This window comes from Lemur catta, chromosome 17 (assembly GCF_020740605.2).
Source record: "Lemur catta isolate mLemCat1 chromosome 17, mLemCat1.pri, whole genome shotgun sequence".
NCBI classification, from domain to species: domain Eukaryota; kingdom Metazoa; phylum Chordata; class Mammalia; order Primates; family Lemuridae; genus Lemur; species Lemur catta.
The window spans coordinates 51,408,355-51,430,499 of NC_059144.1; the positions used below are offsets into that span (position 1 = coordinate 51,408,355).

Consider the following 22,145-nt stretch of genomic DNA (forward strand, 5'->3'; position numbering starts at 1 on the left):
CCAAAGGGATCGTAGTGCCGTGGTTGGATTCTAGGCCGTTTTCCTGTACTTGCCGCGATGCACCTTTGGAGGAACCAGCTGACCTCTTTGGAGCTTCGGTCCCCTCACCCGTAAAACGGCGGCCTCAGTGTCTGCCAGCCAGAGGCCACCAGGACCGCACGTGCGGCCGAGCACGCCGGGCCGGCTCGCTGCAGGGAGGGCGAGCCGCACCGGGGACCGCGGGGCACCGCGGTGGGAGGTACCGACAAAGCCGAAGGATGTGGGCGTGGGCCGGGCGATCTTCCGCAGACTGGACGCCATCAGGGACGCAGGGCGGCTCTCCGGGCATCTCAGCAAACGCTGCCTGGGAAGCGGCCAGGGCAGAGGGAGGCTCAGCTGCGGCTGACGGCAGAGCGGGGGTCTTTGCTACTAGCCCAGAGAGGGCACGCCTGGGACACCACGGGTGGCACAGTGACCCCGTTTTTGCCTGTGCTTAGACAATACTGTGACGTGGCCGTGTGGCGTCCCCCTGCATCGCGATGCGACTATCTCCAGCGGGAGAGCCGCGTAGCGGTGCCGCGGGCGCCAGGCTCTCCCGCGGTCCGTTCCGTCCTTGGAGGTGACGGTAGTGCCCGTTTCACGGACGTGGCCCGCGTGGAGCGCTCGGCACGGCGCCCTGCGAAGACGGACGCTGGCGGCGGGCGCGGACGCGGAGGGAGCCGGGGAGTCGTCGCCGAGCGTCGGCAGGAGAGGGCGGCGCCTGCGCCCTGGGACCGGCAGCCCCGCGGGGAGCGGCTGGGAGGCCGGGGCAGGGCAGGAGGGACGCACGGAGCGGGCGTCCTCTGACAGCGGCAGCCGGTCAAGGACATGGTCGCAGGTAACCACAGGCTCTCGGGGAGGAAGGGTGCGGAGAGCCAGTGTGAAGGTCATGCGGCTGACGGGCAACCACAGGGTCACGGGTTCAGAGGTCGCCCCGGGACCACGGAAGGCACCGGCCTCTGGGAGCTCCGGGGTCTGGAGAGGACCGCGGGGCAGGAGGAAGGTGGGGAGGGGCGACCCAGGTTCTCCACGGCGGCGACGCTGGTGCCTGCCCCGTCCGTGGGACGGCTCGTGACACTGCTCGAGGAAAGCGTTCCGCTGCCAAAGCCCACGCGGACAACCCCGTGCGAGGCTCGGGCAGGCCGACTGCACGGAGCTGGCTGGGCAGGTGGTCCAGAGGGATACGCGGCCCGGGCACCGAGGCGGCGGGGCAGGGAGGCCGGGGCGGCTGAGGCGGTGGCACGAGGAGCGCGCCGGCCCCGAACCCGGCATCCCGGGACGCAGAGCAGCCCCCCGCCAACTGCACAGGCAGGGCCCGTCGGGCAGTCTGCGCAGGGGCCACCCGCCCGGCGAGCGCCAGGCCGACCGCGCGCTCGAGGCCGCGGACCCAGCCGGGAAGGCAGCGAGCGCGCCGCGGAGCGGGCCGGCGGGCGCGGACTGCCAGGCAGGGTCGGGCCCACCTAGCAGCGCCGTTGTCCCCTTAAGCGCCGGACCCGGAGCGCACGCGCAGTCGGTCCGTTGCGCGCGCAGGCGCAGGCGCGGCGGCGGATGTTTACAGCGACGGAGGTCGGCGCGGCGCCCCCGGGACGAGGACGCGCGAGGGACGCGCCCGAGGAGCTGCAGGTCGCTGCGCAGGCGGCGTGAGCCCGCGCGCCGGCCGAGTCCCGAGGTACAACCGCCGCCGCTGTCGCCCCTCGGCCCGGCCTGCGGCGGGCGGGCGGTGTCTCCCCCCGGCTCGTCCCTCCTCTCCGGTCCCTTTCGGCTCTCCGGTCACCGAGCGCCGCGACTGCTCCTCGGGCCCCTCCCCTTCTCTGCGCGGCCGGTTCGGCCTTCGCGGCGCTCGCGCTCTGCCGCCGTCTGTCCCGGCGCCCGCGGCTCTCGCTCCGGGGCCGTCTCACCCCAGACCTGCCGCTTGTCGCTGACTCGCTCGGCGGGAGCCGTTGCGCTGGGCGCTGAGGCAAGTCGGGAGTCCGGGTGTAGAGCAGATCGTGCCTCGGCCCTGGCCGGAGGGCGGCGGAGTCCGTTCCCGAGTAGCTGCCCCGCTCCCGCGGCGCGCCGGGGCTGCGGAGACTCGGAGCCGAGCGCCGGGGCTGCGGTCCCGGCGTGTGAGAAGGACCTTGCTCGCCCAGGCCTGGCGCCTTTGTTTCCGCGACAGGGCCGTGGCGCTCGAGTCCGGGTTTGCTCCCGCCTTGCGCCTCGAAGAAGCCGTCCCAGTATCTGCCCGAGCCCTCTTTGCTCGGGTGCCTGGAATAGTTTTCTTTTTCCTTCTCACGAAGGAGTGGCCGAACAGCTCCATTCTGGGCATGCGGTAGAACGTCCTGCAAGAGTTAGTGAAGTTGAGGTGCTTTTAGACAAATCAGAAATTGTCGTGGCTCTGCTCGGGGGACACAGAGCCATATGCTCAGGTGAGAGGGGCCCTCAGTTAACGGGACTCGGCTGTGCGGTCAGGGCCTTGGCAGCCCGGCCTCAGCCCGGCTTGCGCCTCGCCGGGACTCGGCTGGGCTGTTCTGAGAGGGCTCGTTTCGTTATTTGCAACTCCGGTTGTTAGAAAGCTCTTCTGTGTGTGTCGTAGGCGTCGTCTCCATCCACGTCCCGCTGGGCTGGCTTTTGTCAGGCCTGTGGGTACCGTAGATGTTCTTCCAAATGCTCCCGGACTTGGGAGGGGGTTGCGTCCACATAAACACATCGTGAAAAGAATTAGAAGTGGAACCACCCTAAGTTTGGTACCATCTGTGTTTGAAAAAAGTCCTTTTGCATTGCTTGTAAGAGTCTTGGTTTTTTCCGTCATTCTTCCTGAAGAAGGTGTGGTTTTGGGTCTTTTTCCCCAGCCCATCTTCCACATGAATTACTTTGCACATATTCCACTTAAGAAGTGAGGTCCAGGTTGGAATGTGGTTCTCCCAGTGTAGGTTGGCAAACCCAGCATAGACTAGAATCGTGACTCTCGTCATCGTGGCTTCATGCTCACACGCTGACAAAGCCACAGTCACAGCCGCCTCAGTTGTCAGTGCTGAGACCTTCCTGCACCTGCTACTGCTCCACGAGTCTTCCTCGTGTGCCCTGGCAGTTAGTGTTGGAAGGAGCGGTCAGGTTGTCCTGTTGGACTGTGGCTAGTTAGTACAGAGCAGTGAACTATGTTATTATTAGGGATTACAGCAAATAATAAAGTGCAAAGTATAATCAAGTGCAGCATCCTGAAAATGATTCTCCACCACTTCTTGGATTTTACCGGATCGTAGAATCTAGGTGAAAGTGATAATATTTGCTTTGGCAAAGGTATCTGTGTTTGTTGTTGGTAGTTTTGGTGACATCATAAATGATCACATCCATGGTTAGTTGTAAGCAGTGATGGTTTCCAGTGGGAGGGAATATTAGATTACAAGGAGAGCTAATAATAAATTTCAGACCCCATTCAGGGGTGGGGAACTTGCAGCCTTTGGATTTCAAGATTGTTCTTTTTTAAGCACCAAAGGAGACAAGAAAAACTTCATCTTTCTCTGCTGCACCCCTTATTAAAAGATAAAAGGATTTGTTCTGTGAAGTTTGGATTCAGTGAAAAGGCTGCACTTCAGGACCTGGAAGGCCAGACAGACATGGCCTTAAGGCCACAGGTTTGCCACCTCTGCCACAAGCTTCCTACCAGTGACAATACATGGGCTTACTCCACAGTCAGAAGATTAGCAACATGTGTGGTAAAAAATGTTGCTCTTTTGAGAATTTTTAAGAGCTGCGTTGGTGTGTTATAAAGAACACAGGCCCTTAGCCAGACAGTCCTGGGTTTGAATCCAGCCCCCTTCATGCACTGGCTGTGTGGTCAGAGCAAATTCGTCGCCCGCCTTCAGTTTGCCTCCTCATGTTGTGAGGTTTTAGTGAGGCTGTGACTCGCAGGTGGTACCTGTAAAAATATGGTAGCTATTTTTACTAAAAAGCTTTGCTTTTGTTATGGCGTAAAGTTTCAGATTGAGGAAATGTTTAAAATAAGTGGGAGGTACTTAGTAGAAAATGAAACGTACCCAATATACAGTTGGAGGTTACCGTCTAAAGATAAGATGATGGTATTGAGGTAGAATGGTAGCACTTTGTATATAGGCTTCTGGGTGCTCAAGTAGCTTTCCTCACCCAGCGCAGAGAAGGATACATGATTTCCAGGTCTTCTCCTAAATACTCCCTGAGCACCCAAACTGACTCCGCTTTTAACCAGTGGCCCAAATTTTAAGGTGATGGAGCTAGACTAGGGGTGTAGCCTCAAAACTAAGTGGTTTATATCCAGGATTAAACCTGACCTCATTAGGACTTAATTCCATCCGTCTGAGTTAACCGGCTATGGACCATAATGTAAGAGGGGCTCTGAAAGAACTTTAAAAGGCTGTGAAAATTTAGTAATGGGACCACCCTAGTGATTTGAAAAATTTAATATTCAGCTCTAAAATCTTGATTGTGAATATTTGACTATAAAATAAAAGAGAATTTGGGTTAAGCCATATTCTTCACATACTTTGTCCACCTGTTGTAAGAAACTGATGATTCATTCATGTGACTGTTTAATTTTCATTTCTGGGAAAACGTCTCCCATTACTATTGCCAGTTGTGTGCGTGGGTGAGTATGGAATATCTCCCCTCATTATTTCTTTGTGATTCTCATTCTGCTGTTAGGAATCTAGAGGATTGTGGAGGAGGAAAACAAGTATAAACTTTATAGTAATAATGTTATAATAGGTTGTTGGGAAGATTGTCCTGATTCAGAAAATGTGTCAGTCTTCGTGAGGTTTGGTGGTCCTTTTTTTTCCCCCAACAATTTATATCAGATATTTTAAAAAGCATTACTGTCTCAGGTGAAGTAAAGCCGTTACTTAGAAAATGGGATAATTATAAAATCAGAAAGGATATTTTTATAGTTTTAGGAAGAGTAAGACTTCTCCAGATGAAAGAGCATTTTCCTGTGAATTAGATGAAGGTAATTGTATGTTAAAAGTTGGGCTCAGAGGGACACATGCTGCCGTTTTTCTTCTGGAAGGCTGTGTGGGAGAAGGCAAGAAACAGACTTAGTATTTTTGAAGAGCTGGGAAGGCTACATAGCCCGCATTTCAGAAGGGGCGTAGCAGCCCCTCCTACTCTTAAGCTTTGAAACTGATTTTGTTTTGTTACAATGAGGTGTTTGTCAGAATATGTTCTGTTTGGGAAGAGAGTTTTGGTGGTGTTTTTGCCTAAAATTTGACTATCAGAGTATCCAAATCAACAGATTGAATGGATTGTTGACTTGGGTGGGTATTTGTATGTACACGGAGGGTGTAGGGTTCCAGATAAAATACAGGACACCGCTTAAATGTGAAGTTCAGACACATATTAATAATTATTTTAGTATTGTTTACCTGAATTTGTAATTCAACTGGGATTTTTTTTTTTCTTTATATATGGCTTGCCTGGGGGCTTTTCTGGGTGTCAGACTGGGTGTTGACAAAAGATATTTCGTCTGTATTATTTTCAGAATTCAGAATTTGAAGTTGATAGGTATTTAGAACTGTTATTATTCTGCTCGTACCTTTAATGTAAATAGCTCTTTTAAAACTGTTGACTTGTAGTGTTGCCCAGGTGTCGTTGTGAGCATGGGTGGTGCTGTGAGTGCTGGCGAGGACAATGACGAGCTGATAGACAACCTGAAGGAAGCCCAGTATATCCGCACCGAGCTGGTGGAGCAGGCTTTCCGAGCTATCGATCGTGCAGATTATTATCTCGAAGAATTTAAAGAAAATGCTTATAAAGACTTGGCGTGGAAGCATGGAAACATTCACCTTTCGGCCCCGTGCATCTACTCGGAGGTGATGGAAGCCCTGGATCTGCAGCCTGGACTCTCGTTTCTGAACCTGGGCAGTGGCACTGGGTACCTGAGCTCTATGGTGGGCCTCATTCTAGGTAAGTCTGGAAAGAGTCTAAAAGCTCCTCTGTGGAGGTATCTCCTTCCACAGAAAATACAGTCTGCTGATGGCCAGCCCTGGTGCACACTTTTTAGCAGTTCCCTGATGTTGCCATTGGATGTCAGTGGGCGGTGGACAGAGGGACGATGAAGGGAGCCTGTGTGCACCTCGAGGTCCCTGAGTCCTCCCGAGGGGCGTCTCCTGTTCCCTGTCTCCTGCCACCTGCACTGCCACGGTCTGTCTCTTGACAGGGAGAACCAGGAGAGTTGTGTGAGTCTCAATCTCCCTGTGATTTCTTGATTTAATTTAATCACTCAGTCTTGTTACTGTCTCTCAAGTGAGGATAATTAACTTTAAAGTCCTTCGGGAGGTAAAGTTCTTCCAAGCAGTTTTTGTTTGTTTTGCTGTTTTAATACTAAAAGATTAGTACCTGTAAATTGTTTATTTTTCAATAAATTTCACAGATTGAAGGGATTTCTCAAGGTCTTGCTCTGCCGCTCAGGCTAGAGTGCAGTGGTGTCATCACAGCTCACTGCAACCTCAAAGTTCTGGGCTCAAGCCATCCTCCTGCCTCAGCCTCCTGAGTAGCTAGGACTACAGGCACACACTGCCACACCCAGCTAATTTTTCTATTTTTTGTGGAAATGGGATCTCACTCTTGCTCAGGCTGTTCTTAAACTTGCCATCCTCTCTGCCAGTCCTCCCACCTTAGCCTCCTGAAGTGCTAGGATTACAGGTGTGAGCCACCACACCTGGCTGTCACAGCTTATCTGATTTGAAGCCATTTAGCTTATTTTCCTAGACAGATAAATTATGAGAATGTACCTGAGAGTATGGTTATTTTTAATATTAATAAGAATAGTAGCAAATGACTGAGGATTTGTGGAAGTCCCACTTCATGTAAAATGCTGCAGTGGGGGACAGATGTCTGTTTTTAGTCCGAGTGAGGTGGAGTGGTTTTGCCACAGGAGGGACAGGAGCTGATCTACACTGTCAAAGATTGTTCTAAAGAGGAAGCAAGGCCAGGCTGCGTGGTGGCAGGCCGGAGGAGTGGCACTGGTCAGGCTGGTGCATGGGGCCTGTGTTTTTGGTGTTGGAACCGACAGGATCGGCTGATGTACTCACTGGCTGTGGTTGTGAGAGAAACATCAAGAATGTCTACAGGCCGGGCGTGGTGGCTCACGGCTGTAATCCTAGCACTGTGGAGGCTGATGAAGTGGGAGGATCACTTGAGGTCAGGAGTTCAAGACCAGCCAAAGCAATATAGCAAGACCCTATCGTCTCTACAAAAAATAGAAAAATTAGCCGGGTGTGGTGGCGTGTGCACAGCAGGAGGTGAGTGGCTGGCGAGCGTGTTTACAGCTGTTCCCTGTGGCTGCTGCCGTCACCGCCTGAGCTCCACCGGCACCCCTCCCGCCCCTGCTGGTCTGTGGTAAGATTGTCTTCCATGAAACTGGTCCCCACTGCCAAAAAGGTTGGAGACTGTTGCCGTACAAGTTATAAAGAAAGGGCTTTCACCCTGACCGGGCGTGGTGGCTCACGCCTGTAATCCTAGCACTGTGGGAGGCCAAGGCAGGCGGATCGTTTGAGCTCAGGAGTTCGAGACCAGCCTGAGCAAGAGTGAGACCCCGTCTCTACTAAACATAGAGAGAAATTATACGGACAGCTAAAAATATACATAGAAAAATTAGCCGGGCATGGTGGCGCATGCCTGTGGTCCCAGCTACTCGGGAGGCTGAGGCAGGAGGATTGCCTGAGCCCAGAAGTCTGAGGTTGCTGTGAGCAAGGCTGACGCCACGGCACTCTAGCCCGGGCAATAGAGCAAGAGTCTGTCTCAAAAAAAAAAGGAAGGGCTTGCAGTTTTGATGCCGTTGCTTCTCTTTTCCAAGCCCCCTAATTTACTGGGAATTTTGTGGGATGTCGGGACAGAAGAGTTCTGGAGGAAGAAAGGCCCTGTTTCTGCTGTAGGTGACGTCACGTGCTGCTTTGAGGTTTCTGAAGGAAGTGGCTTTAGGGTTTGCACACCTGGCTGGACAGTGATTTGTGTCCAGATACTCCAGCTTATTCAACCTTCTTATCACTTTGTGTAAATCATTCCAGAGTAAAACCTCATTGCCCCCCAGTGCCTACACATGTGAAGCCTGAAGTCTTTCATCTAATGCAGAGACCCTTACTGTGACCCCCACCTTTCACCTGGTCTGAACTGCATCCTGGGTCAGCCACGTTCCTGTGCTTGTGCTGTGGGTTTCTCTCCCCTTTGCTCAGGGTTGTCCTTTCCTTTGTTCCTCATCAACCGGGAGAGGATATGGTAGCTGCTTAGAGCTGGTAGCTCCTGGGCACCCTGCTGGAAAGTGCCGTGTGACACGGGAGCTGCTTTGCCTTCCTAACACCCCCTGCCAGTCATCTTTGTATTGAGGGGGTGCATTGAGGGATATGTTATCACTATTTGGTGTTAAGCTTCTTGGGAACAGGAACCATGTCCCATATCTGTTATTAGAATTAACTACATAATAAGTGTTTGATAGCGAAGGAGAGGGGCTAATGAAAATATGATGAGTGGAAAAAAACAAGCAGCTTTTCCTGGTCTCTGGCACGGTGCTCCCATGCTAGAGTAATGGGGATTGAAGTTAGTGAGTTGGCAGAAGGCCTTGAAGGTCGGAATAATTTAGGATTTGAGGTGGTAAATAGTGAAAATATGACCTCTTCAGGAGGATGTGTTTTGATGAGGGGATGTTTTAGCAGTAGCTCTGTGTATGAAACACGTTGGAGAAAACAGCAGCAGGCACAGTTGTCCAAAAGGGGCCAGGAAGCCTGGGCCTGGGGTGGTGGCTGTTGCACTAGGGAAGGACCAGAGACACCAGGTGGCACAATGTGACGGTGTGGGGTGCACAGAAGATTGCTTATTTACCAGTATTTCTGTTGGATTGTAGGGTTGAGTGCTACACTATGACTGTAGTATGTATGTCTACTAAATATTTTCCTACATATCCTGTTGATTTTCACATGCAGATTTTTAAAAATTGAGGTATAACTTAGCTATAGCAGATGAACAAGCGTGAAGCATGAAGCTTGGTGAGTTTTTACATGTACATCCACCTCCCTATAGTCACCACCCAGGGCAAGACACGGAGTAGAATCAGTGTCTCAAAAGGCTCTCATACCCGACCCCTTCCAGAAAGGTGACCACTGTTTTACCCTTCATCAGCACAGTTGAGTTTTGGCCTGACTGTTACGTTCATGGAAATGGGTTTCTACAACATGGAGATACATCTAAGCTGAGTGTCAATAGTTTGTTCTCTGCCCACCCAGATTTCACCTGGAGAAAGTTTTATATGGAGGGAGCACTTTCTTGGGCTCCTAACATTTCTCACAGTTTTGTTTCAAATTACTGATAAATTTCCTTTGATGTAAAAAATGTTTCATTGTGACTTAGAATCATAGTTTTATTTTAATAATGATTGAAACCTATTCTGTGAGCATTATTAAAATGCCCACAGCTGAGTGTTTTGGGGACCTTTTGGGGCAAACAGTCACCTTAAATGCCACCGCTGGACAAACAGGTGAGACCTCTGTTAGTTTCACTTGCAAATACATATTTCTTTTTTAATTCATTAGTAAGACTCTGAACTCGTGGCTTTTTTCCCTTTTCAAATGATTCCTCAAAAGTTTGAGAGCAGAGAAGCCCAGGCATCAACACAAGTTATTTATGATGTGGTGGCCAGGGGTAACGTGATGAGACTTCTGTAATCATACATGCTAGATCAGTTGTGTTGTAATTGATAAAATAAAAATAAATGAGCAAGATTTCGAGCCCAAGTTGTGAAAGTTTTCTCATTCTCAAAACTTTTAGGTCCTTTTGGTGTAAACCATGGGGTGGAACTTCACTCAGATGTGATAGAATATGCAAAGCAGAAACTGGACTTTTTCATCAGAACAAGCGAAAGCTTCGACAAGTAAGATCAGATTATGTCCACTGGGTCAGAGTGTGAATTATAATTTAATAGACTTTTGATCAGATAGGAAGAAATCATTTTATTAGTATTCGTGTGCCCTCAAATGTGATTAAACTTTGGTAGAGTGATCCTATGTGTCCGTTCCAATTTTCAGAAAATATTCTGTGTTTTTAAGGACTTTAGATTTTTGTGACTGTGAAACTTATATAAAGGCAATTTCTCACCAATATAGTAAGAGAAGAAAACAAAATACTTGTTTTGCTCAATTTTCATACTTCCAACGAAGACAATCTTTTATCACCTAATTGTTTCTAATGTAAAATTATTGCATTTGTCTCAGAACAATATATATATATATAACTAGCTTTTGCCATTTTTAAATAAGACATTAAAGGTCTTATTTTAGGGATTAAAATTTTTTAAAAAACTGAATCCATTTTCCCTTGTCTTGTTATGTAGTAGATCTTGAATAAGACGATGAAAACAGAGCGAAGACAATGATGATTGGAGACTGCCTTAAATTTGGATCATGTTTATGACATTAGCTTCCATACTATTTTGTGTAAAGTTTCTTGGGTTCTATTTATATAGTACAATTCTTTCTGGAAGTGTGGCTTCCAGCTTCTGGCTCTGTAAACTGTATTATATTGCTGTGGGATTTTGCAGTTAACACGCAACCTGTGTAGACTTGTTGCGTTGTGATACATTTAGTTACAGAAAACATTTTTTACTTCCAGGTTTGACTTCTGTGAGCCTTCCTTTGTTACTGGCAATTGCTTGGAGATTTCTCCTGATTGTGCCCAGTATGATCGGGTGTACTGTGGGGCTGGCGTGCAGAAGGAGCATGAAGAGTACATGAAGAATCTGCTCAAGGTGGGAGGGGTCCTCGTCATGCCCCTGGAAGAGAAGGTCAGGTTCCCTGCGTAATGGACATGTTTGCACACTGGTTCCCAAGGTCTGTTCCAGGCAGTTTGCATATAGTGACACTTTTAACAACTTCCTCCATTTCACAAATTAGGAAACAGAGGCAGGGACGGTTGAGGGAGCTGGCCAGGTCAGACAGATACCCTCTGTGGGGCCAGAACCTGGCGCAGGCGGGCACCTCCCAGCCTGCACTGAAGCCCTTTCCTCCCTCCTTTTGCTCTCTCCTCCTCTTCTCCTTCTCTGCCTTCTCCCTGCCCTTGCTCTCTCCCCTGCCTCTCCCCTCTTCCCCTTCTTCCTCCCCAGCTTATTCTACCTGTTCTATCATTACAATTATTATATATAAAATTATTAGAGTAATTCTATTCTAATTGTTAGTCTGATTATTAAATACCTTGATGGTGAGCATTATACAGGAGTCCCTGCTTAGTGGGAATCTTGTCCAAAGTTTGTATGTGGTCATGCATGTTTGTCTATGTTTTAGATACTATGTTTCACTGGGGAAAATAGATTATACTAAATAGCAGATTACTCAGACATGAATTGGTCATCAGGAAGAATGTCTTAGTCACAAAGAATTAGAAAAAACAGAAATGATATAAAATAGGAGATTGTACCTTTTTCTGCAATTTTTAATTGTTAGCATTTATTTTGTTCAAAAAGTAATCATTTTAGAAAATCCATAAATTATGAATAAGGAAAACTCACAAGTCCTACCCTAATGATTGTATGTGATTCTTGTAAAACTTAATTTGTATGCTTCCTTTTTCAAAAAGGTCATTGTACATACTGGTGTATACTTGCAGGGTTTTACTTAGAGTACATGAATATGATTTCAAGTCATTTAATAGTCTGCATCATCATTTTGGTGCTTATGTGGTAGCCTGTTGAGTTGTTGACTAAGTTTATTAACTAGCTCCTTTTATCGGCATTAGGTGGGGTGTGTATAGTATTTCATTATTGTTATATATAATATAAAAACCTTAAAGGATATCCTTAATTTTTACAATATTTCATCTATAAATATTTCTTTATGTATCTATGAAAAATAGGGGCTCTTTTTTTTATTCATTACAAAACCATTATCAACCTATAAAAATTAATAGCAATTTGTTAATATCTTCAAATATTCAATTCTTGTTCAAATTTTCCTTATTGCCTCAAAAGTTTCTTCAATAGTTTGAATGAAGATCTCGTTTAAGGTTCATGTATTGCATTTGGTTCATGCATCTCTTAAGTTGTTTCTTAATATCTAAGTTCTTCCTTCCTTCTCATTTTTTCCTTGCAATTTAATTGTTGAAGGAATCAGGTCATTTGTCTTTCAGAGTTTTCTACAGTCTGAATTTTGCAGATTACATGTCTCTGGTGATGTTTTACTTGTTCTTCCAGGGGGGTTTTTGGCCTTTTTTCCCCTTATATTCCACTATGGAAGTACAATCAAATTCCTGTGTTTTAAAGTCACTTAAAATAATATTTCTCTGTAAGGTTATGCCACTAACCTGACACCCGGTTAGCTCATTTGTTTACTTTAACTTTCTGGGATTGACATTTTAGGTTTTATTTTGTTTTGTGGCTTTGTAAAATACTTACAAGTTTCCAAAGTCTAAATAAGGAACACTCAGAATGTTTTTCACTCACGTCCCCTCCCACTCTGTTCCGTTCACCTTTGGATAACCTCACTTTTTGGTTTTACTTTTAGTTTATCTCTTTATTTAAAAAGATATATAAGCAAACACATCTCTTTCTAACCCTTCTTCAGTGAAGCTACACACCAGTTCTACTCTGTCTGCCCTCTAGCCATATGAGATAAGGATTTGTAGTTTTCTTTTATGTATGTTATATGTATTTGAGCCTCCAGGTACAATCTCAGAAGCAGAAGTGCTTGGTCAAAGACTTTGCATTTTAAAATTCTTGCCCGTTGCCCTTTGAAAGGCAGCACTGTCAGCAACAGGAAAGAGGAGTTGGTCCCAGCCCTCGCTGACTGCTGTCACCGTGAGTGAGTCCCGCTGTCGCTGGCTGGAGTGCTCGGCACAGCTTACACACCTCAGCTTTACTCTTTCTTCTCAGAATATTGTTCCAAATGTCTTGTCTTAAACAAATGATATTAGAATTCTTTGTTGTGGTGCAAAAATACATTACACTTTTGATTGGAATTGTGATATCGAGATTAATTTGAGAATTGTGGACATCTTTACGATATTTCACCAGGTTATCTAACAATATAAAATAGGAGTTTATAGTTTTCTATAAGGTTTCTTACATCACTCATTGATTATATAAAAATATTTGATGTTCGTTATAACTAGAAATTCTCCTTTTAAAAATGTTTCTGAAAAATGTTTTTGCTAGTATATGAGAATATGATTAGTTTGTTGATGTTTACCTAGTACACGGCTGCTTATTCTTTTTAGCTCTAAGATTCATGACATAGAGTCTTAGTTTGTAGAGGATTTACTGGCTTAGATATTTTTAGAAATGACTAGTGTATAATCATAGCCTGACAGAGCTGACCCAGAATAGTCCTGGGAGCTGTTTAGGCCATGTGGAGACGGGCCCAGTCACACAGAGCGCAAGAGGGCTGTGTGGTCTCACTGGGTTGTCTGGCGCTCCCAGCGTTTTAGTTCGAAAGGAATGTTTGGATGGCCTACAGTGCAGTGTGTCAGCCTCAGACTTTCACTGTTTCTTGGGGCTGATGCTAGGGCGAGGCTTGTTTAAACACTTCAGCATTTGTCCTCAAAGAATGAGGATAATCACCTAGATGTCCAGGATGACAGGTTTGCTCTAAGAAAGTAACAGTGATTCTGTAGCAATATCTCTTATTTGGTGCTTATCATGTTCTTATTGCAAGAATGACTTACAGTTATGCCTCCCAGAGAAAAACAAGATTCAGTAAAGGTTGGAGTGTTGTAGCTGGTTGTTATGTTCTTTCATTTTTTAGGAATTGCCATTTTAGGTTTTATAACTTTGTAAAGTATTTACAAGTTTCCAAATTCTAAAGGAGGAATACTCAGAATTTTTTTCTTACTTTATTTTCTGTAGAACAGCTCTGGTCCCTACTTTCTGCCCACAGTGTTTACTTTCTTTGGAGAGCCCAAGAACATTGCCTTGTAAGAATCCCCACGTTCCTGATCTGATTGTTGCTTCTTGTTATCGTTTAACTGGTTTCTTTCTATCATACAGTTTTTTTCTGTCATATGTGTTGCCTGTAGACAGAAGTTAGGTCTAGGGTGTGAATACAGTTGGGCTAAGCATTTTTGCCAGAATGTTCCTAGCGTAGCTTCATGACATATCACATCAGGGTCCGTATTGTCAGGTTGTTTCATTGTATTGTATCTGTGTATCTTTAGAATATATAGGGATGATTATATTTAAATATAAGCTATCTAGTAGCCAAATCTTTTGAATATTCTCATTTTGTCTTTGGAATAGTTGACTAAGATAACGCGCACAGGCCCTTCAGCTTGGGAAACCAAAAAGATTCTGGCTGTTTCTTTTGCTCCTCTGATCCAGCCCTGCCATTCAGAGTCAGGAAAATCAAGACTTGTCCAATTACGTAAGTACACTGAGCTTTATGTCTTTAGATCTTTTTAATCTCATTAGAATTTTAAAGTAAACAAAATTTACAAGGAACCTTTTGATATGAAAGAGCATTTTCCCTCCATTGAAACTTTAAAATTCTACAAGTGATTTCAGGCATTTTAAAAATTACAATCATGGGCCGGGTGCAGTGACTCACACCTGTAGTCCCAGCTGTTCTGGAGGCTGAAGTGGGAGGATCACTTGAGCCCAGGAGTTTCAGGCTGCAGTGAGCTGTGATCTGGTCAGTGCACTCCAGCCTGGGCGACAGAGCGAGCGAGACCCCATCTCTAAAAAAAATTTGTTTTAATTATAATCTATTTTTAGCCTATATTAGTCTTTTTAGCCTTTTTTTTTTTAAGTGTGTTATACAAAGAGCTGTTGCTGGTCATGCCATTGAAAGCAGAGGACCCACACAAAAGGGAGCTAATTCTGTTCTGTGGGGACTTGACTGTTAGCCTCCTCTGTAGAGAGAGCCACCAAACCAAAGGGCTCCCTCCCTGACTGCTCCCCAGGGCGCCTGGCCCTGCTGCCGTGTGCGTAGACGGAGGACAGAGAGCACATTCCAGCCTCTACTGGTGTGTGGCTGGGAGACTTTCCACGGAGCCTTCCACAGCTCAGCCTTTGCGTTTCGTTGTTTTAGGATGCAAACTGAGCACGGGGCCAACACCCACCCTAATGTCTTATAATTTAATCAACTTAATGCCAATTGATAACTATTCAGTATGCTCTCTGATCATTTAGGAAATTTGGAAAATGCAAAAAAAAAAAAAAAAAACTAGAGGAGAAATTATGCATAGTTCCACCACCCAAAAACAATAGATTTTGGTGAATACCTTCCAGAAATGTCTTTTAATTTATGAAGAATCATTTATCAAATAGTTAGACTTTGCTTTGGTCTCTGCTAAGTACAAGTCCTCTGAAACAGCCACAGCCCTTTAAATTTGAATAGTGAGCAGCAGTAGGTACACAGAGACGTTAGAGGGATTAGGGAAGGTTTGACAGGATGATGTCTATCCTTGGACTTCAGGGGCAAAAAGGAATTCCCCAAAGAGAGAAGGAAGGAAGGAAAAGTGTCATCAGAGGCAGGGCAAAATTTAAGATGTATGTGCCCCTATGTGGAGAGTTGGGATGTGTGGGGAACTGACTGGTACATGTGTTAGAGTCGAGTTTATCACACAGGCTGTGGACAGCCACCAGATGTTTTAAATAATGGGTACAGCACGTCTGTATCCTAGGTAACCTTGGGGGTTAGGTGGAGGGTGAATTTGTCAAATGCGTGCTCCTTGAAAATCTCACCAGAATAACCTCTTTAAGTAAATGCTGCTCTTGGTTAGGGAGGGCCTGAGCTTCCAGAGACCTGACAGAGTTTGGGAAGGAAGGGCACCACTGGGGCAATTGTGAGACTTTCTGAGAGCCTGGTTGGAAATGAGGGTCTCCCCTGTGAGGGTTTGACGAGGCCTGGGTAGGAATCATGACAATGTGGTGCCACCTTGGGACGCTCGCTGTGAGGCTTCAAAGAGATTGGTGTGTGACAGACATTCCTGTGGTGCTGTTTAGAGTTCTTGAAGTGAACAGGAAAGTTCTTTGCAACTTTTACCTCCTGGACCAGAGTTTCCTAGATTAGTAAAGTCATATCGATGAAGACAATAGAAGAGAAAAACTCTGTGAGTGAACACAGCACGTAGTGAGGTCATGTGAGTCCAGACCTGTGCGTTGTAGGGTGGGTGGGTGAGATTTCACGCTGAGCAGACGATCAGCTCACGGAAGGCAGGTTCAGTTAGGAATCTGTTGGAATTTTTCAGGTAAGAGATAAAGCTCAAAACTGAGACACTTGCCTCTACAGTGGAAAGGACTCAGGAACACATCTGACCTCTCTGAGAAAGGATATGTGAGCCTGAGGCACCCACCGTCTGTTGTAGACATGGGTCTGTGGCAGGCTCAGGACCCCAGTCAGGACTGGGTTAGAATCTTGGGGGCCGTTAGCGGGTCTCTGTTGTTTATACCCACAGACTGGATGTCAAACCAAAGATTAGCAGGGACGCTGAGAGGGGAATGATGGAAATTGGAGCCTTGGGGAGCACCACCAGACGGGGTAGGAGAGGAGGAGCCAGCAAGAGAGCTGAGCCGGGGAAGTCAGGGGAAGGGGCTGACGTGGGCCAGGGCAGTGGCACGCCAAGTTAGTCATCCCAGGTGGGCACCTCAGAGAGCTGGAGAGGTCAGAGCTGGCAGTCGGAAGTCTGATGGCCTAGGAAGGAGTTACTCCAGCATCTCAGGGGCACGCGTGGCTCTAGAAATGATGTGGAGGTAAGTTGGTGAGGGAAGTAAAGATGGTGGTGTTTGAGGAGGAAGCCAGGTCAAGAGACATGATCACAGTGCTCAGCAGAGGGGCGGGATTGAAGACGAAGGAACTCCTGAAGCCCATCCTGGCGAAGGGACCTCTTGTCCTCAGAGACAGAAAAGCAGGAGAGAGAAGGTGCTCCGAGATCCTGGGGCATAAACATGCTGGAGGGCTCCCGTAGAACAGTGGAGGTTGCCAAGATATGCTGGGCAGGCTTGATTTTGGTCATAAATGTTTATAACACAAGAGCCCTTCCTGTAGTGCAGACTGTTTTTCTTTGGAGATGTTGGGTACCGGAAGGAAAAAGTGATGCTGATTTTCAGTTTAGTGTAATTTCTTTCCCTTTGAGAAATGCCCTTATATTGTTATGTGTGTATTGCCTGCACTAAGCAGTAAGCTTTAATTTAATTGCCAAATGTTCTTTTTCTCCTTGGTGTGCTTTGAAGTTTTTGTTTTTCTTAAAAATATTTGGGTTTTGCATTTCTCTACTTTCATAGGAAAGGAACAAATTCAATTTGTAAATAACTATGAAAATATTAAAATTGATAAAAGAATATTGGAGACATAGTCACTGTATTACTAGTGGATGAGTATTAATATATGAATGAATACTGTGAATAGAGTAATGAAACTTGGCTGTCAAAGAAACACTGTAACCCAGGTTTCAGTGCTGCCACTGATTGGTTACACAAACAACATTGCTTCCTTTTCTTCGAAGTTAAGATTTAGTGCATTTGAAAATATCTTTAGAAAAGTACCATATGAATGCAAATTAGAGCACCAGTTGACATTTGCTTAGTGTACTCTCATATTCTTGTAACATACTTGTAAATTTGCCAGTGAATTCAAATAACGTTAGGACTTTTAGATGTTCAGGCTTTGTGGTGGTGTCACTCAGATGCGTTTGACAGCCTCTTCTTTGCACTGTAGCTCCAGTGGCAGTTCGCAGCCTCCAGGACCTGGCTCGCATTGCCATCCGGGCCACCATTAAAAAGGTCATTCATCAGGAAACAGTGAGCAAAAATGGAAATGGACTAAAGAACACCCCCAGGTTTAAACGAAGGAGAGTTCGCCGCCGTCGAATGGAAACGATTGTCTTTTTGGACAAAGAGGTCTTTGCCAGTCGGATTTCCAACCCCTCTGATGACAACAGCTGTGAAGACTTGGAAGAGGAACGGCGGGAAGAAGAGAAGACCCCACCCGAAACGAAGCCAGACCCCCCTGTGAACTTTCTACGCCAGAAAGTCCTGAGCCTCCCTCTACCAGATCCCCTGAAATACTACTTGCTTTATTACAGAGAAAAATAAATCTCCTGTTGGAGAGGGGAAACGAGGAAGAGCAGATTGCCAAGTCTGCCGTGTGTGCCGCCTGTCTGCCACGGAGGAGACGCCTGGGAGCAGACGCTGTGGGGAAGGGGACTGTGTCCGTGTCCACACTGTAGTCTTCTTTTTCTAGTTCTTGATTGTCCTCTAAACTTTTGATTCAGTGGTGTGATTTCTTTACATAATCCGACAGGATCTACACTGCATAGAAGAATGTTCTCCCAAAGCGGAGAGGATCTTCTTAGAGAAGGGTAGAAGGGTATTTCTGTTTTAGTTCTGGTGAAACACTAACGTGGACATGGTAGAGACTATTTGATGTCTGTCCCTTTCACAAGATGCACAAGATTTTATGCATTAAAAATGAAACCTGAAGCTGAAACTAACCTGTGTTGCTCATAAAGTGTGAAACAAAGCACCAGTTTGTAAATGTATAAAAATTTTTCTGGGTATGACACACCTATGTCCAAGTTTGAATTTTATGATAACAACCTCTTAATTACTGGCACTGAGTTTCACTGAACTTCTTAGTTTTCTAGAGGGGAAAACATTATTGAGAAGCCTTCCCTGATTTTAAGTAAATTAATTAATTTTTATTTGTCAATTGTAATTTTTAAAAGGAAAAACTGTGATGAGGGAGGAAGAATAAAAGATCAAATTGCAGGATATCTTTCTAGGAATTCCAAAAGAATTTCAAGGAGTCTTTTTCTGACCCCTTTGTTACCTTTAAAAGAACCACTGTCAGGTAATCCCTAAAAAAATATCCTGAAAAAGGAAACAAGTTTTCCTGTGTGCGTAAGTAGTAAGGTAAATTACTTTTGCCCTAACCATAGGGCTGATTATTTACCCAGCTTTAAAAACTGTAACGGGTTTCTAGGTGTTGACACACTCAATCCTTAGAACAGGTAGAAAATATTAAGATGGCAGAAAATAGATTGGGGCCTATATTATAGACAGCCTGTGCTTTTTAACTTCAGTTTGCTATTTTTCTGTGATCATATTAGAGTACTGATTCATAGATTTTATCTTTTATAATTCTGGAGAAAAAGAGATTTGTTAGTTTTGTAATTTTTCTTAAGAACAAATATTTGTATTTTAGTTGCTCAGTTGTATTAGAACAGTGTAACTCACAGCGACTTATGAAATCAGTCTTCTGTCTTATCAAATTGTGGGGCTAGAAGAAGAGCAGTCTTTCTAGTAGTCAGACAGCAGAATGATTAGAAGTTACATTGTTTATTCCAGAACATTTTTTTTTTTTTACCCAAAGACAAGAGGAGTAGTATAAATTGTTAACATTAAACCTAAATTCAGAGTGTTGACATAGGATTAAGTATCCAGATTTTATAATTAATTTTTAACCCTTAGACTCTTGGAAGTTGTTGGGTTTTGATGTCTCTGTGGTTTCACCAGCTTAACTGAGTTGTGATTATTTTGAATCTTTTCTACTTTTTTTAGTGACTTAATCATTTTTACAATACAGTCTGCATGCATAGCTGTATATTGCCCTAGTTTGGTGAATTTAAGTTACTTTAAAGGAAATTCATAGTTGTTACTTTTTAACTCAAAGTCAAGCTTCATTCTTTCAGAGAGAAATGCATGATTTAAGTTTACTTGCTAATACTTCATAGTTTGCAAATCCTTATTGACATTATTCTAATTGTTATGTAGAGACTTCTACAGCACATGAAAATTTTTGGACATAATAAATGAATGATACCCATGAAATTTGTTGCATTAGGTGGCTTGACTAAATTTTTTCCATAGTTGTATGTGGGCTGTGTTTTTTAAAAATCAAATTTGCCCTTATGCTAGATTGTAGAAATCATTACAATGCATAAGACATGTTTTTTCCCTTAGATGTTAAACTTTTCCTAGCATTTTGTATTTATATGTTGTCAGTTTGTGATTTTTAAGCCAAAATTTGGTTTAAAAAATATGGTTGTAATATATGTGAGAAATAGGTTGATATTTATCTTATAAAAAGAAAGGAGGATTGTAAATAAGTTTTCTTGTGCACCTGACTGCAGAATTCAGTATAATACACTGTTTTCTGTTTTCAAACAGACAAATCATAATATAGTCTGTATATGCAAGATCTATATTGTAAACCACATTCTTGACAACTGTATACTTTTATGTTTTGAGCAGTCTGTATTTTAATATGTGACTTTCGTCTTGAAAAGTGATAAAGCCCTAGACGTATATGCAAAACAAATTTCAAATTAATAGATGTTCAGTATGTAAGAATCAAATACGTATGTGAAAATAGTTTTGTTAGTCTGGAACTTACTAGGGAAAAATCCAAGAAATTTGAAACATGGATTTTAGTGAGCTTATATACATGGATGAATAGAAATGATATCAATAAAGGTAGTTAAGACATTTTATCCTCAGCATTGCTTCTGTGTCCCATGTGGGATTTAAATTCTTGAATACGTTCTTTATAAAATCTTTAAAAAATAGACTTTTTTCTTTATGTGTTTACTTTTACTAGATATTAGTGTTGCTTAATTCTGTAACATTCACAGTAGATGTAGGGATGGCATTATTTTTGATTAGAAAGTGTGAAATTGTGGTGTGGGTGTGATGGGTCATGCCTGTAATCCTAGCACTTTGAGAGGCCAAGGCAGGAGGATCAGTCGAGCCCAGGAGGTTGAGGTTGCTATGGTGACGCCACTGCACTCTAGCACAGGTGACAGAGTAAGACCCTGTCAAAAAAAAAAAAAAAAGTGAAATTGGAATAAGCAAATAGAAAAGTGGTTAGCTCCAAGTACATAAGAGAATAGGGGTTTGAAGGTCTTCGCATTAATATTTTGGCAGAATTTTCCCATATTTTGAGAATGTTCAAAGAATATCTTGATAATGGCATCTGTCTTAAGGGGCAGAAAAGTATTTGCTTCAATTACTTTGATTCATATATAAATTCTTAAGTGTCTGCTACATGGAAGCTGTATGCCAGAATTGAAGATGAAATGTCCAATTTCAGAGACATGAAAAACAATGTAAAGAATTAGTGAACTCCATTGATTGAAGGGTGTGAACTTGAGGTAATATAAACAGAGGCTGACTGATGTAACAGAAAATGACAAGTAGGGAGTTCAATAATTGGTACTTCCACTGAGGCAACAATTAAGGTGGGGGGGGAGGCAAAATCAACTTTTTTAGATATTTGGAATCTAATAAACAGCACCCAAGTAAAAACTTGAAAAAAAAAAGTATATTGATTTACGGTAAGAAAACGTGGTGTTTTGGCTTATCTGCTTAGGCTTGCCACATCTAGGGATTTAGGGTTACAGGGTTAGGGTTTAGGGGTTGGGGGCTAGAGTTAGGAATTGGGGGTAGGGGTACAGGATTGGGTTTGAGTTGGGATGGAGCCTTCTTCCCCGGAGTTCCCATAAGTGCTTCCCTGGATTTGCTCCCTTCTGAATTACAGGTCTTACTTTTCCTTTCTTGACTTCCTTATTTCATTGGAGATGATCTTCAGTTAACTTTGCATAAAAGGGTGCCTGCGCGAGAAATCGTCTTGACTCTTATATGTTCTAAAAATTTCTTTAATATGCCCTCATATTTGATTAACAATATGGCAGGGACAGAATTACCAGTTGAAAGTACTTTCTTAGAAATTTGAAGTCATCATATCATGTTTTTGTAGCATTTCATGTTGTTTAGTCAGATGTCATTCTGATGTTTATTCCTTTACAGATAAACTGTTTTTCCTTTCTTAGAGATTTTATGGTGGTTTTTTAGGTTTTTGTTTTTTGTCTTTGTGTTCTGAAATAGTGATGGTCATAAATATGGGTCTTTTTAATTCACCTTGCTATTACGTCTTTCAGTTTAAAGAACAAGATCTCCTTTAAGCTCTGGCCATTTTTTATAATAGTCTTTCTACTTTTCTTTGATAAGTGCCTCCGTCCATGTTTTCACTGCTCTTTTCTGAGCACAAGTGTTACTTGGATGTTGGAACTCTTGGACCCATCTCCCCAAGAGCTTACCTTTTATCTTATGTTTTATTATTTGCTGTTTTATTTATGTGGTTTTTGGTATATTTCTTACATTCTGTCTTCCAATTTTTTATTCTGACATTTAAACATTTTAAAAGAATTTC

General features: G+C 44.2%; 1 protein-coding gene across 4 annotated transcripts; it reads left to right on the forward strand.

Moving 5' to 3' along the window:
- Nucleotides 1-753: 753 nt before the first annotated feature.
- Nucleotides 754-20,504, forward strand: PCMTD2 (protein-L-isoaspartate (D-aspartate) O-methyltransferase domain containing 2). Of its 4 annotated transcripts, none has more exons than XM_045528118.1 (6): nt 754-856; nt 5,598-5,928; nt 9,781-9,883; nt 10,621-10,792; nt 14,234-14,357; nt 17,652-20,504. In XM_045528118.1, exons 2-6 carry the CDS (start codon nt 5,622-5,624, stop codon nt 18,026-18,028), a joined length of 1,083 nt encoding a protein of 360 aa, XP_045384074.1. In that variant the 5' UTR covers nt 754-856; nt 5,598-5,621; the 3' UTR covers nt 18,029-20,504. The 4 variants fall into 4 exon arrangements, with proteins under 4 accessions (XP_045384074.1, XP_045384073.1, XP_045384076.1 ...); XM_045528117.1 differs by lacking the exon at nt 754-856 and adding an exon at nt 1,547-1,687; XM_045528120.1 differs by lacking the exon at nt 754-856 and adding an exon at nt 1,547-1,687 and having other exon boundaries at nt 10,621-10,756.
- Nucleotides 20,505-22,145: the final 1,641 nt, after the last annotated feature.

Coding starts and splice junctions, on each gene's coding strand:
- PCMTD2 (XM_045528118.1), top strand. CDS start 5,622: ATGGGTGGTGCTGTGAGTGCTGGCGAGGACAATGACGAGCTGATAGAC. Junction 5,929..9,780: donor TATGGTGGGCCTCATTCTAG/GTAAGTCTGGAA, acceptor CAAAACTTTTAG/GTCCTTTTGGTGTAAACCAT. Junction 14,358..17,651: donor ATCAAGACTTGTCCAATTAC/GTAAGTACACTG, acceptor TTTGCACTGTAG/CTCCAGTGGCAGTTCGCAGC.